Raw genomic sequence first — 16997 nt, 5'->3', positions numbered from 1 at the left:
ATACTTCTCGATTCAAATTGGAAATACTATCAAGCGCAGAGTGCCCCACCATTTTTATTTGTAGCTAAAAGTCCAACCGTCCTTGGAATAAAATCTGCGTCGTTTTATATAATTTTTTTCTTCTCCAAATCGGAAACTAAGACTAACCTTTGATGTCATGGAAGACTTCTAACTTAGTTTTCCATTCACTTAAATTTATAATGATCGGTTGCAAGAATTTCCTGAGTACGATGAAGAAATGGCGGTAATGGATCGTCGTAAATCCACTCAAAACTCTATTAATTTCCTTTTCATAATTCATAATATATAATGTGGAAAAATTTTTATTCAGATATAGTCAATCATGGATTTAAGATAATTTATATATGATAAACTTACTTATTAAATAGGTAAACTCACATATCTCTATATTAAATTTTATGATTAAATTTAATTAAGTTAGTTTTTCTTGTGTAACTTTCCACCAAAAATAAAATAATAATTTAACAACCCGAGAAGTTAAGCAAGAACACACACCAGAGACTCGCAGAGAGGAAAATGTAGAGTTTGCTTCAATTTTTAGACCAACATGGAAACTCCTCATTGTCAATTATCTTTCTGTTCAAATGGTCTCCACTTAGGAATTTTCCTGGCGAACGATTTGGATAAAATGCATTACCCAAAAACAGTTATAAAAGAAACTCTCACTTGCATCCTCCGCTTCCATTACTAGGGCCTCGAGTAGCAACCCAAGACGTCAAGCTATAAGGCTTCGACATTGCAGCAGGAACCCAAGTAATTATCAATGCTTGGTCGATTGGAAGAGACCCTGCATCATGGGATCGAGCTGGGCATAGAGATGGCAGTAGGTTAGGTAGGATATCACAAAAATCACTTAACCTGAATTCAAATCCAATTAATATTATTAAAACTTGAATTCATCCCAAACCCAATTAAAATTTATTCTTAACTACTTAAATTCATCCCAAATTCAATTATTATTATCCGAAAAAAAAAACTTAAACCCATGTAATCTTATATATTTTAATTAATATTTTACATAAAAAATTATTTTGATTAATAATTTTATTTTAAAATTTTAATAATTTCATAAAATATTTAAATTTCATTTTATATAAAATAAAATATATAAAAATCTATAAATATTATTATAAAAATAGATATTTTAAATATATTTTTTTATATTTAATCAGAAAACGATACCTAAACATATAAAATCTGAACTTATTTTTCAAATCCGCACCTATTCTAAACCTGATTATATAATATCCAAACTTGTCTTGTTAGGGTTCGGCCAGATCGGATACCCACAAAAACTCAACCCATTACTATCCCTAATTGAGAAGTTTTGGCCGGAGAGGTTCTTGAACACTTCCATAGATACATGACTTCCAATTGATACCATTCGGGGCTGGTAGGAGGGCTTGCCCAGGCATCCAGTTTGCAAGAAGCATTGAGGAACTCGCTTTGGCAAATCTACCGTACAAGTTTGATTGGGCAATCCCTAGTAAGAGATGAGGATTTGAACATGACTGAATCCATTGGCCTTACGACACAGAGAAAATTTCGTCTCCTTGCTGTTGTAACTCCATGTTCTTAATATTGATGTAATGATGCATAGCATGCTGTCTGTTTCTCAGAATAATTCTAGTTTCCGCTAGTGCAAAATTATCCGTAACTAGCTAGGCCATTGCCGATTCAGTATATTATTTAATTGAATAAAGATATAACTATATAGTATTTCTCTTTTATATTTAATTTATTTGAAATATTTTAAAAAATATTTATAAAAGAAATTATGAAAATATAAAAAAATAAATATAATTTAAAAATAAATATAAAAAATAAAAAATAAGATCAATAAAATATGCAAATAAATTCTCATAAGATGAAAAACTACGTTATTGATATTTATGCAAATTATTATTCATCTTCTTATAATTTCTTAGTTACTAAAATATCATTTACTAGGTTTGAGAGAAAAATGTAGTTAGATATTGGAGAGAGAGCTAGTTTGATTTTGATTTGTGATATTAATTTATATAGTTTATAATTATGACTTTTAATTATTATAGTATTAACTAAATTGTAACTATTGTCATAAATTTTTTACTATAAAGAATTAAATACAAGGTTTTATAATTATAATAGACAATAAAAAGAAGGCTTTGATTTAGATAATTTATAACTCCTATTTTTTTTTCTAATATTTATTAAATTGTAATTATTATCATAATTTTTTTAATAAATATCATTTACATGCGTTATCGATTGATGTTGTAAAATGGTTAAGGAAATAAGGATAAAATGGACATAAAAAAAAAAATCTAATTGAGCTCCACTATTTACTTTATGGTGAAATTTATTTTGAGGCTAATTTTATTATATTTATATAAATAAATATAGATATGTTGAAGAATTTACTATCTGTACAATGGAGCTTATGATATATATCAGAGTTTATTTACAAAATTCTGGGACTAATATATTTGAGGTTAAAATATTTATCCTGTTTTAAGTATTCCTTTCCATTCTAAAAACCATTACTGTATTTTAAAAAAAAAAATTTAATTGAAAAAATACGCATATATTTAATTAAAGAGTTTAATTGAAAACTTTTGCTTGACCTTGGCATGAAGCAAGAGGGGGCAACTGAGATTTACAGTGACAGTAGCTCAGCTATAGCTATGACAAAAAATCCCGTCTTTCATGGTCGAGCTAAGCACATAGAAATAAAGCACCATTTTATAAGGGAGCTAGTAGCTAAGGAGGAAATCAGCTTGAAATTCTGCAATTCAAATGAACAGATTGCAGACATCTTCACAAAGGCGCTGCCATATTCCAAGTTTAGTTATTTAAGAAGCAAGCTTGGGATGGGAGAATTTGAATCAAGAGGGGGTGTTAGGAATGTGATTCAAATCACTAACGGCTAGTAGGAAGTGGTCTTGATGAGTTTAGTAATAAATCTCATGATTGCAGGAACTGTTACTAGTTATTCTCATTTTGTGGGAATGTTATTAAGTGTCGTTCTATTTTCTAGGAGTTCAGTTATATGAGTGTGACTATTTATAGCTTGTTTTGTTATGTCTGTGTGTGTGAGTCTTTTGATTTATTGAATAAAAAATCAGTTCACTTTGTTCTTGTGTTGTGTTATTTCTTTACACCTTCTAGTTTTTTTCAAAAGTTTTTTTTTATTCTAACACAAAACAGGTGAACAATTAGCTGTTAACTCAATGGCAAAGGAGATGACATTATCCATGGAGATATTGAGCGGGATAAAACGTGCAACGTAGCTAAAGAATCAGGACAAATTATCCAATAACGCAAAAGAATGGAGAAAAAAAATGTAATCACCAGCTTGTCAACAAAAAATGCAGTAAATGAGTCAATAATAGAAGAATATAAAGGCCAAATCTATGCATTGCAACATTCCATTTTAGTGCTTTGAGATCATCAACAAGAAGAAGCAACAAACAAGTTGCCAAGACACAAGATCAACCACTACATAGCAAATTTGCAGTGAAATATTTCCAATGACAGACACGTGCTACAGAGCTATCGTGACAATTACGCGTAAAGATGTTATATAACCACCAAATGGAAGGAGCTAAGTCACAGAGTATTTAAGAACCAGCGGGAAAGAAAGAAGAACTTCCAGCATTTAACATTCAACAGGGAAAGAGGAAACAACAGATAGAAAGGTACTATACCTTTTTCTTCTCAACTGAAGGAAAAAGATCCAGTAGGGTTTTGTTATTGAGTTGAATTGTATAACCTGCTTCCCTTGGTGTAAGAACATTTACTTTTCCTTCCCTAATCTACACATGCAAAACAGTAAAAAAGGAATAAATCAATCAAAATTTATGATCTGGCACTGCATTCTTGTTAAGGAACAACCTCGCCGATGAATAGGCTTCTGCAAGTGTTTGAGGTTTAAACATTCTCACAGCCAATTGTAACTCATCCACAAGACCCGAAAGTAAAAAACTTAGGGCCTAATCCTCACGGATTCCAGCCTTTGGATACAACTCATCGAAAGAGTCTAAGCACTCTTGCAAAGATGATACCTGCTCAAGATTCCTCATGTCAGCCAGCGGATCTTCAAGGGCTTTGCTCCCAAACCTTGCAGATATACCGTCATACATGAACCCCAATCCGCATAAGCAGCATTTCCATTGATCTTCACATGCCATTGGTGCCATTGCAAGGCTCTCCCTTCCAAATGAAGAGCTGACACCTTAACCCGCTCATTATTAGCCACATCAAAGAAGCATTCTGCCCTCATCAACCAACCCTCAAACCCTTCTCCATTAAACTTTGGAAACTCAAAAACGTACTGCTCGAGACTTGATTTAATAAAAATTAGGTTTGGATAGGCAAGTTTAAACTCTTGATATTCATCAACATTTGAAATATTACCTTCCTAAGCCAGGGGATGGCAAGTTTGTTTAGTTATGGGGAAACCTTTGTCAGAGGAATTTTGTGGTGATGAAATCCAGCCAGGGGAGAGGCTATCTACGGATCTCTAAATGTTAATTTTTAAATTAATAAACAATTTTACAATAATAAAATATTTTTTTAATGATTCTCTAATGGTGCATATTCATAGCCAGTCACTAAAAGCGTTGTTAAATTCCTCCTCCATTCCCTTAAAAAAAATAATAATAAATACATCATACGATTGAATTGACTCTAATTAAATTAAAATTAAAATATATAAAATTTATTTATTTATTTTAAAATTTAAAAAATTTATTTATTCATAAAAATTATCAAGAATTAATATAATTATTAATTTAAAATTAAAGGGTTAAAATAGAGCATTTCACTATAATTCTATTACCAAAAATATATTATTTAATATATGCATTTTAATAAAATTATTTTTTCATAAAAATATATTATTTAATCTTTTTAGCCCGTAAACTGTTTTTAGTCCATTTCATTTTCCTCAATTCAATTATTTAATTCCTAGCTGCAATTAATCTCTCTTGCTCAATTAATTTGACAAATAAAAAAATTAGTAAGAGAAACTAAATAATTAATAGATTAAAAATAATAGATCAAATCATATTTATTAAACCCAAACTTAACTAGTCAATTGAGTGTGTAAGCTTGTGAACCGACCCTCAAATAAGTTTGGATTTATAAATAAACTAGACGAGAAAGCAATCTAGCGTAATCCGGTTGACCCAACAATTAAATTGATTAATCAGTGTAACTTAATTAATCCGATTGATTCAATTATTCAATAAATTTTTTTTTTAAATACTAGTTTTGAGAATTGAATTCAAAATCTGATAAAAAAATTTTAAAATAAAAATTAATTAAATTAACTTAATAATTATTTTTTATTTTAATATATTTATTTTTTAACATATACTTAATATTTTATAAATATTAAAAAAATTACACATTATATTACTTAATACTTTTATATAAAATTTAAAAATATTATTAAATTTTATTAAATAATTTTATTTTAAATAATAAAAAATTGATTAATTTTATTTATTTATTTATATATTTTAAATATTTTATTTAATTAATTTATATATATCTAATTAATTTTTAATAATCTATAAGTTGAAACATTAATCTATTGGTTGCATCATTAATCTATTCATTGGATCTTCACTGAGTGAGTCGAATTTAATAACACTAAAGCAAATAGTATAACTTTTAAAATTAAAAAAATTAAATAATTAATTTTAATAAAATATACGGATTAAGTAGCCACCACGCAAATGCTGATCCAAGCAGCTATACTTATCCACTTATTAAGGTCAATTTTCATTGCAATCAAGGACGAAATAGAAACTTTCTAAGCAATACTTATCCACTTGTTATGATTTCTTATGGTGTGGAATGCTTGAGCCTGTTTATCAGTTTCTCTCAGTTTTGCTGCTGTTTTTTTTTTTTTTTTCCTTTTTAACACACCAAAAACTTTGAAATAAAACATAAATGTAGAATGCCATTTTACAGAATTTATCCCTGCTTTAAAAAATTTGTGTTTTTGGATCTTAAACAGGAAGCAATTGTGAATCATGCTTGTAATATTGTGTAAGAATAAAAATTTGCTTCTTCATGCCTGACTATTTTTCTTCTCCCTGTTTTTTAACTTTTTCTTTAATATTTCATTTTTCCCAGCTATATTTATTTTTATTTTATATAAATTTTGGATTCTATTGTGCTATATATATATATATATATATATATATGGGTGCATCTCCTTCGCCGTCCCAGAGCGATCACACTATGAGTTCTCATCCACTCCTGATGCTGATCTTAATTGTTTTCCTTCCATCTTTCTTGCTTCTCCTGTCTATCAAATATGGAAAGCAGTCACTACAAGCAAAGAGGCTTCCTCCAGGTCCAAGGAGGCTCCCTCTTGTAGGAAACTTGCACCAGCTAATGAATCCAATCCATAGATCACTGCAGCACCTAGCAAAAGAATATGGCCCTATTATGTTCTTGCAACTTGGATCAATACCCACTATAATAATTTCCTCAGCTGATATGGTGAGAGAAATCTTCAAAAAACATGACCTTGTGTTTTCAGGCAGGCCAATATTATACTCTGCCAAGAAATTTAGTTATAACTGTTCTGGCTTGTCCTCAGCCCCCTACGGTGAGAAATGGAGGGAGATGAGAAAAATTGTAATTGTAGAATTGCTAAGTGCAAAGAGAGTCCAATCCTTCCAGGCAGTACGGGAAGAAGAAGTGAGCCTGATGCTTGATTCTGTAGCTTGCTCTTCGGTTCCGATTAATCTAAGCGACTTGTCAGTTGTCCTGTCAAATAATGTTATATGTCGTGTAGCTTTGGGTAGAAAATGCGACGGTAGATTTATTGGCGAAAGTGGTGGACTTAATGACTTGCTTCGTGAAGCACAACAGTTACTTGGAGGATTTTGCATTGCAGACTTCTTTCCATGGATGGGGTGGCTCTGCAAGTTCAATGGCCTAGAAGCAAGGGTGGAGAAGAATTTCAAGGAATTTGACAAGCTCTATGATAAACTATTACAGGAACATCTCGATCCGAGGAGGCCTAAACCTGAGCATGAGGATCTTGTTGATGTATTGCTTCGACTTCAGAAGGATCCAAATCGAGAAGTTGAACTCAGCGACGATTCTATCAAGAGTGCCCTGATGGTAAATTTTCCACAACTTTCCGAGTTGCATGCGTGTTTCTTAATTCTTTAATTTCTTTTATTTTACATAGATTTTCTCAATCATTTGATCTTGGTTATTAGGACATGTTCATAGCGGGGACGGATACTTCCTCAGCCACATTAGTTTGGACGATGACCGAATTGATAAGGAATCCATATGCAATGAGAAGAGTCCAAGAAGAGGTAAGAAGAGTTAGTAAGGGAAAAGAGATGGTGCAAGAAAGCGATCTTCCTCAACTTGTGTACCTGAAGTCCGTAGTGAAAGAGTCATTGAGAGTCCATCCACCAGCACCATTATTAGTTCCAAGAGAAACTATAGAGGATTGCAAAATTGGAGATTATGAAATCCCAGCAAGAACTAGGGTATATATTAGTGCATCATCAATATCCATGGACCCTAAATCATGGAAAAATCCAGAGGAGTTTCGACCCGAGAGATTCCTGCATAGCTCAATTGATTTCAGTGGACAACACTACGAATTAATACCATTTGGGTTTGGGCGTAGAGGGTGTCCTGGAATGAATTTCAGTATTGTTTTAATTGAGCTTGCACTTGCTAATCTCTTGCATCGCTACAATTGGGAACTGCCTCAGGGTGTTACAAGGGAAGATTTAGATATGGAGGAAGCATTTGGCATTACAATGCACAAGAAAACTCCTCTGTTTGTTGTGGCTAGCCCAGTACAATATTGTGCAGGTCATTAAGAACTTGAGCATTATTGCATTGAAAGAAAAAAAAAAAGTAGATTCTGCCTGTTATTTGTAAAACAAATTAATTAAATAAATATATCAAAAGAAATTACTCATTATATGATGTTTAGCTAACTTATAAACATTTATATATTTTATTGACCTAATTGCGTACATTAATTAATTTCTATTTAGTTAGGAGTTCTTTTCTCTCTTTATTTCAGTAGGGAGAGAGAGTCCTCTCTTTCACTTCCTTCTTTGGGTTTCGGTTTTTGTCCTTCCCCTGCTCTAGCCATGGGTTCCCTCCCCACATTTGATGTTGAGATATAAATACTTGTTTTTTCGTTTTATTTTGCAGCTGGGGCATCATTGTTGAGGGTTTCTTGGGTTGCTTTTTTTATTTTAGTGATCTTCCTTGTTCTTGCGTTGGATGTATGTTGAAAGATATTTGAAGATAAGAGTGTGCCACTAAGAAAGAAAGGCATCCCGTTGAGTTCAAAGTTAGCTTGTAATGTGCAAGTGGGTCGCTGAGAGTTCTACCCCCTCATTCCTTCACTAATTTTTTTGATATTCTGTTGGTTGTTGCTTTTACTTGAACTGAGCTTCGAATTCAAACCCTTTAAAGATCTAGAAGATGACAATAACTAGATAATTTCTCTGTTTTTCGGTTGGAAAGTAAATATTACATGGCGATGAAAGTGGGAATCCTTTGTTTTCTTCTTGCTCTTTGGCTCTGGTTGTCATTAGGGCTGTGCACGATTTTTAAGAGAACCGAATCGAATCGAAAAATCGTATCGAACCGATAGAAATCATACTGAATCGAATTTATTTTGATATTTTGATTCGGCTCTGGTTTAGTTCTTAGTGAAGAATCAGAACCGTACTAAAATCAAATCGAAACCGTATCAAACTGAAACCGAATCGAGAACCGAATTTATATATATATTTTTCTATATTTTTTTTAAGATGTATTATATACTTTGAATATAATTTACAAACTTTTATATATATATAATTATGAACTAAATATAATTTAATATTATATTTCACGTTATAAATATATTAAATTTATATATATTCATAATTATATATATATATATATATTATAATTAAATATTATATAATTAATAAATAATTAAAATATATATTATATAATATATTATATGTTAATAACTTAATTTAAAATTTAAATATTAATTTATATATAAATTTTTAAAAAAATAATTACATAAAATTATTTTAGGAATCAAGAATCAAATTAAAATCATATCTAATTGAATTGAAATTAAAAAATTTAAAATTATATTAAATTAAAATTAAAATAATAAAAAATTAAATTAAAATTATTATAAATTTTAAAATTTTAATTTAATTTGGATCGATCAATTCTTAGATAAATCTCAAATTAAACTAAAATTGAACACCTAGTTGTCATCTTTCTTAAGCAATGAAGTATCCATCCATATACGGAAAGGTTAAAAAAAAAAATTATATTTCTATCCCATCCAAACTTAATTTTCACACGAATTTGATTGGAGGAAATGAAAGTCTTTGTCAAGCAAGTCGTATTCTCTGTATCAATAAAGATATATAATGTATATATATTAATCATTTTTGTTGCGTCCACAAAAATCAATCAAATCCCAATTGGGTTGACAGTAAGGGGAAAAGTTGTGATTGTTAATGATTTTACTAAACTGGCCCTTCTCTTTTAAGGCTAATATCTCATGTATTTTTTAAATTCAACTTTTTAATTGATTAATCATAGAGACTGTAATTTTTAATATTTTAGAAACAGATAATGAAAATTACAATTATATTTGACTAATATAAATTTCAACAGATAAATTTAAAAATTGAACGTTCTTAATTTTTTTAGTCAATAATACAACTCAACTCAACTCAACTCAACTCAACTAAGCCTTTATCCCAAAAATTTGGGGTCGGCTATATGGATTCGCTTTTTCCACTCTGAACGATTTTGGGTTAAATCCTCAGAAATGTGTAATGCTTCTAAGTCATCTTTGTACTACTCTCCTCCAAGTCAATTTAGGTCTACCACTTTATTTCTTTCTATCCTCTAGCCTAATGTGCTCTACTTGTCTAACTGGAGCCTCCGTATGTCTACGCTTCACATGACCAAACCACCTCAATCTCCCTTCTCTCAACTTATCTTCAATTGGCACCACTCCTACCTTTTCTCTAATACTTTCATTACGGACTTTATCTAGTCTAGTATGGCCACTCATTCACCTTAACATTCTCATCTCTGCAACTCTTATCTTAGATGCGTAGGACTCTTTCAGTGCCCAACACTCACTACCATATAGCATAGCCGGTCGTATGGTATGCGGTAAAATTTTCCTTTTAATTTATTGGGAATCTTACGATCACATAAAACTCCCGTGGCACGTCTCCACTTCAACCATCCCGCTTTAATCCTATGACTAACATCCTCCTCACATCCCCATCTACTTGAAGGTGAGCCTAGATATTTAAAGTGATTATTTTGGGACAGTGCCACTCCATTCAAACTAACTCCTTCCCTATCACCAGTTTGGCCTTCACTGAACTTGCAATGCATGTATTCTGTCTTCGTTCTACTTAACTTAAAACCCTTTGACTCTAGAGTACTTCTCCAAAGTTCTAGCTTCCTATTGACTCCTTCTCGTGTCTCATCTATCGAACAATATCATCCGCAAACATCATGCACCAAGGAATACTCTCTTGTATATGTTTCGTCATTCATCTAAAACTAATGTAAAAGGTAAGGGCTTATGGTGATCCTTGGTGTAATCCAATTGAGATCGGAAAATCTCTTGTGTCCCCTCCCACCGCGCACAATAGTAGTTGCTCCTTCATACATATCTTTCAATACTTGTATATACCTAATAGATACCCTCTTTTGTTCTAACGCATTCCATAAGACCTCTCTTGGAACACTATCATAAGCCTTCTCCAAATCAATAAAAACCATGAGTAGATCTTTCTTCCCATCTCTATATTTCTCCATCAACCTTCTAAGGAGAAAAATAGCTTCCTTCGTTGAACGACATGGCATGAAACCAAATTGATTGAGAGAGATAGAAGTATCAATACGTAGTCGATGCTCACCAACTCTCTCCCACAACTTCATAGTATGGCTTATGAGTTTAATTCCCTATAGTTTGAGCAACTCTGTATGTCTCCCTTATTTTTAAAAATAGGTACTAAAATATTCTTCCTCCATTCATCGCATTTTCTTTGAGTTTAGAATCTTATTAAATAATTTAGTTAACCATGCCACTCCCATATCTCCCAAATACTTCCACACTTCAATTGGTATTTCATCGGGTCCACAGCTTTACCTACTTTCATTCTCTTAAGTGCTTCCTTTACTTCTAAAGATCTAATCCTTCTAGTATAATTTACATTCTTTTCTATTGTTCTATAATCTATATTCACGCTATTTCCATTTTGACTATTATTAAAGAGATCATTAAAATAATTTCTCCATCTTTCTTTAATGTCCTCATCTTTCACCAACACTTTTCCTTCTTTATCCTTAATGCACCTAACTTGATTGAGATCTTGACATTTCCTTTCTCTACTCCTTGCTAATCTATAAATATCTTTCTCCCCTTCTTTAGTTCCAAGTTTCTCATATAACTTTTCAAAGGCCTGTGCTCTTGCTTGGCTAACTGCCTTTTTTGCCTCTTTCTTTGCTATCTTGTACTGTTCATATGCCTCATTATTATCACATTTAGGTAATTTCTTATACCATTCCCTTTTTCTCTTCACTGCCTTTTGTACTTCCTCATTCCACCATCACTCTTTTGAGGGTGGTCCAAGTCCTTAAGACTCCCCAAGCACTTTTCTAGCTACTTCTCTAATCTTTGATGCCATCTGTATCCACATATCATTGGCCTCCATATCTAGCTTCCATACTTCGGACTCAAGAAGCTCATTTTTGAACTTCACTTGCTTTACTCCTTTGAACTCCCACCACTTTGTTCGAGCTACACTATTTCTTTTGTCCTTACTTGAATTGTTCCTAAACTTGACATCCAAGACCACCAACCTATGTTGACTTGTTAAAGCTTCTCCTGGAATGACCTTGCAATCCTTGCATAGAGCTCTATTTGTCTTCCTGGTTAAGAGGAAGTCGATTTGGCTTCTATGTTGCCCACTTTTGAAAGTCACTAAATGTGACTCTCTTTTTATAAAGTAGGTATTTGCTAGTATTAGGTCGTATGCCATAGCAAAATCCATGATGCTTTTGCCCTCCTCATTTCGACTGCCAAAACCAAAACCTCCATGAACATTCTCATAACCTTGCCTATCACTTCCTACATGTCCATTCAAATCTCCACCAATGAAAACATTCTCTTCATTCGGTATGCTTTGCATTAAATCATCCATATCTTCCCAAAACCTTTGTTTACTCTCACTGTCTAGTCCTATTTGTGGGGCATAAGCACTAACTATATTTATTGTTTCTCCGTCTAGTACTAGCTTTACTAGTATAATTCTATCTCCTACTCTTTTCACAGCTACTACTGCGTCTTTCAATGTCTGTCTATGATTATGCACACTACTTTCTTGTTTCTCTCCTTTCTGTTAAACCACACTTTGTACCCTGAAATAACCACTTACTTACTTTTTTCTACTACACATTTAGTCTCTTGAATGCAAGCAATATTCACCCTTCTCCTTTCCAAGGTATCCACAAGCTCCATTAATTTTCCTGTAAGTGATCCAACATTCCAAGTACCAACCCTGATCCTCCTCCTATCCTGCTCCTTCCTAATTGGTCTCCTTCTATGATATCTTCTATTATTTTCTATGTCTATCTTGTGTTCTGTTCCACTATTTGTTCTATTATCTGTCTTATAGACTAACTTCTTTACCCACACCCGTCCATGATGTGGGAACCCTTGCTCACTTAACACCACACCCGGGCGCCGGCATGGCGCGTCGCTTTCGGTGAACGCCCTACACCCTTGCATATTTATCACTACACCCGGGCTCCGATGTAGCGCGTCGTTAGTAGAGGACGCCCCAACGTTTATATCATTTGAATCCATATCATAGGGTGTGACGAAATTTTTACGCTGGTTGTCACCTACCGCAACCCTCCTCCTTTATCCGGGCTTGGGACCGGCTAAGCGCAAACTACTTAGGCGGAGTTTTTTTTAGTCAATAATAATTTGAAAGAAATTTTGATTTGTTCGTTATCCAACTAAATTGATAGTTATGATTTTAATTTTGTTTCAAGTTAAGGATAGTTTCACTTTTATTTTAATTTTAATTTTAATTTAATAAATTAATTAAAATAATGTTTTTTTTTTGTTAATTTACAGTTCATAATAAATCAAAAGTTTGAATCTCCCTTTTTCGTCTAATTTATTCATCACTACAAGTGATTTTTTATTAACGCTATCTTTGGAATTTTTTCAGAGAAAAATAAAAGTGGATGCAAATTTTTTTTTTTTTTTTTGGGATATTGAAAAGAAAAGTAACTCTTAACTGCATAGATTTTGTGGTGGAATCTTGTGCTCCAATCTTTGTACAAGGGTACATTTGGTATTTGGTATTGTTGTTGAGAAACGTATTTTAAAATTATATTAAATTTAATTTAAAAAATAAATTTAATCATAAAAATGTCAAAATAATAAATAATTTTTTTTCAATTTTTTTTTAAGCAAGCTTTTTAAACTCTCAATCTCAGTGCCCAACAAGCACTCAACAAACCAAGTGCTGTAGACATAGTTGAAAACAGAGGCCTAAGCAAAAGCGATTCGAACTAGAACTGAATCCACATAACTATGGTAATTCGCCAGTAAAAAGACCAAAGCAGAAACAAAGGGCAAAAAGACCAGAGCAGAAACAAAGGCAGAGATAAAGAGACATAAGTTCGATTATGGCTGAAGCCCAAAGATATACTGATCAAAGAAATCCTTTTTAAATAACCCAAGATTTACAACAAAAGAACAAACCAATTTGTTTACGCACTACACAACTCTGTTTAGAGGTGGAAAGGAAAACCCACTTCAGGGATAGGGGATACTGAGCAGAGGAAGCCGCTCAGTCAGTAGGGAAGAGGCTTAAGACTTCAGGAACGTAAAAAACTCTCTGTGAGAGTTTCTCTCTTAGGGTGTAATGAATTACTATATGTATATGGTGTATGGATTTTTGGGGTCTGTGATAATGATTTTAATATTTAAATTTTGACAAATATTGTTATAATAATTATGCTATGCCTCTCAGAATATGATATCAACAAATAATTGCCTTACTTTTGATTTTTGATTTTTTTTTTAAATTACTTGTTCTTAAAAAATTGGTCATCATACACTTTGATAGTTGTATGTAAAATAAAATAAAATAAAATAATTATATTTATATTTATCTCACAATATTAAATTACTTTTAAAAATTATGATATTTTAAATTTGAATATTAATTAAAATTAAATAAATAACAAATAAAATCAATAGAAAAAATATACTTAGCAACAGAATTATATGAAAAAAAAATTAGTGTGATTAGGACACAATTGAGTATATTATGGAGAACGATAAGAAATAAGGTAAATTATCTAGTCATTTAATTATGTTAAAATGAATGATTCATCATCATATTTCCCAAAATTCACGATTTAATCTCTCTTGTTTAATTCTATGATTATTTGGTACTTCCTTTATTTTTGTCATTTTTTTTATAAAATTTGACAATTCATTAATAAAAATAATAAAATAAGTATAACTTAATATTTTTATAAGAGAAAAAAATATAAATATAAAAAATTAAAATATTCTATTCATAGATGATTTTGATAGAGTAAAATAATTTTTTCAATAATAACGGGTCCTTTTTATTTTAGACGAACAAATAAATTTACTGCAATATTGTCAGAAAGAAATTAATAAAGGAAAAAGTTGCACTACTATGTTCCATTGACAGAAGATCATTACCCATACCTGAGTCTCCAATAAAAGAAAAAAATCAATGATCTATATTATATTTTAAATTGCTAAATAACACATTCAAATATTAAAAAAATAAATAAAATCCCTCTAACAAGAAAAAAAAAAAATCCTACTAATGGAAGAAAAAACAAAACCCCAATAATGAAAAGAAACAGGATCTCAAGAGAATCTTAGATCTATTTCTAAAAAAAAAAACTAACTAAAAATAATAAAAGGAAAAGGAAAAACAATCTAGGGGAAGCAACTGATGAGAAACTCATCAGTGACTGTCCAAAAAAAGAAATCTGAGAGAGAAAGGGGAGGAGAAGAGGATGAGAGTAATTATGTAATCAAATTCAATATGATTAAGTTAACATTCATTTTTGTCAATTTCACTTTTAGTTAATGGACTAAAAAGTGATAGTGAGGGATAAAATTGAAGGAGTGGAAGTGTGGATTAAAGGGCATTAGACCCTTGAATTTCAAAAATTATTTCTCGAGTTACATACACCATACAAAGTGTCTTATAATTCTAATCAATTTTCAATGCCTAATTGCATACCAAAACACATTTTAGCATACATTAACATTTCATTTGCCATTAAAGATTGTGAATTATCATTTAATTCAATTAAACTCTAATTAAAAGAGAGATTTTTAGGTACTAACATCTTGATTCACAATTGATGCAATTTCGACTCTTAGGATGTTCTTAAGACCCAAAATGTTGTCCCTCTAGTTTGTCCACTACAAGAACACACCAAAGTTGCAATGGCAACCCCTAAATTGGCTTCTTAAGCCTTGTCAATCAATTTTGAGATGGGGTTTATGCTTTGTGAAGGTTGCATGAATGTATTGAAAGTTAGAAACACTTTATAATAATTTTAATTCAAGACGAAATCAAAGTTTTTCCTTTGAATCAATTGAGAAATTGAAGAGGAGAGAGAGACACCATGTTGTCATCCAACTTGAGAGAAAAGAGAGAGGGGTGATTTTTTCTTTATTACTTTTCTTTATATACTTGAGTCACACCCTCATTAACTCTCTTGCCACATGTCATCACAAGATCCCATCTTGTTATTGTTTGATTTAATCATATAAAGCCAAGTGTCAAGCTTCATTTAAATCATAACATGTGGTCTTCCATCATAAGAAGACAAGTGGCAAGATCATATGGTACCATGTGTCACCATCTCATGGTGCCACATGTAACCATGTGAAAAGACTAATTTCCTCTTACTTTTTTTTAATTTGAGTTCTCAACCCAAAATTATAATTTATCCTCTTTAAATCAATTTATATCAAATATAAATAAATAAATTAATTAATCTTTATTAATTAATTTCTCATAATTAAATTCATATTTAATCAAATAAAATATAAATTTAATTTATACTACACATCCAATAACCTATATTTGATTTCAAGTCATGCTAGAGACTTTGCAATCTTATTGCAAATCAAACCTCTTTAATTAATTAATTAAATTCTTCAATTAATCAATTAAATCACATTTAAAATGGTGATTAGCTTGCATAGAGGTGTGACTTATTAGGCTCATTACTTATTGGCAATGAGAAATGATATTAACTCTTAATATCATTAGAACTCTTTCTTATAGTAAATGATTTCTCTAAATCATTTCAGGCATCTCATAGACCATGGTTGACACCTAGCATAGTATGCCATTGTCACCTAATTAGTAATAAGGAATACCTTAAATGAACATTTAATTATATATTACCATGCACTAGAATATCTCCGTTACAAAATCTCTATTCGAGCTGGAGTCATGGTTAATGTCAAACTCCATTTGCTATAAACATTATGTTATCTTTTAATTCTAGTTATTGATTAATTAGATTTTCTTGTCAGAAACTCTTTTGTGACTAAATCTGTCTGTCCTGGCCAAGAACTTGAAACATCAAGAACAATTAAATGAACATAGGATTTTATCCCTATTTACTTAGGGTAACGGATTCCATTTTGATCAATACCTATTTCCATATATAACTAGTAGAAGCCAACACATGCCCATATACCCATACACAGTGTAAGTATGAAAGCAGTATCAAACTCAAACCACCTATATACTAGATAACTGTGTTATCTCAGGTCTAAAGATTATATGCACTGATATGATATATGACAATGCATTGATAAGAGTAAACTCCATGTGCTTGTC

General features: G+C 31.3%; 1 protein-coding gene across 1 annotated transcript; it reads left to right on the top strand.

The window, feature by feature from the left end:
• Window positions 1-5918: 5918 nt before the first annotated feature.
• Window positions 5919-7981, top strand: LOC110672507 (cytochrome P450 71A9). Its single transcript, XM_021835302.2, has 2 exons — window positions 5919-7152; window positions 7254-7981. The coding sequence occupies exons 1-2, from the start codon at window positions 6088-6090 to the stop codon at window positions 7875-7877; spliced, it is 1689 nt and encodes a 562-aa protein (XP_021690994.2). The 5' UTR covers window positions 5919-6087; the 3' UTR covers window positions 7878-7981.
• The last annotated feature ends 9016 nt before the right edge of the window (window positions 7982-16997 follow it).

The sequence above is a fragment of the Hevea brasiliensis genome, chromosome 17, assembly GCF_030052815.1.
Source record: "Hevea brasiliensis isolate MT/VB/25A 57/8 chromosome 17, ASM3005281v1, whole genome shotgun sequence".
Lineage (NCBI taxonomy): Eukaryota > Viridiplantae > Streptophyta > Magnoliopsida > Malpighiales > Euphorbiaceae > Hevea > Hevea brasiliensis.
Note: the sequence above shows the minus strand (reverse complement) of the source record. Positions and strands in the feature narration are given on the sequence as shown.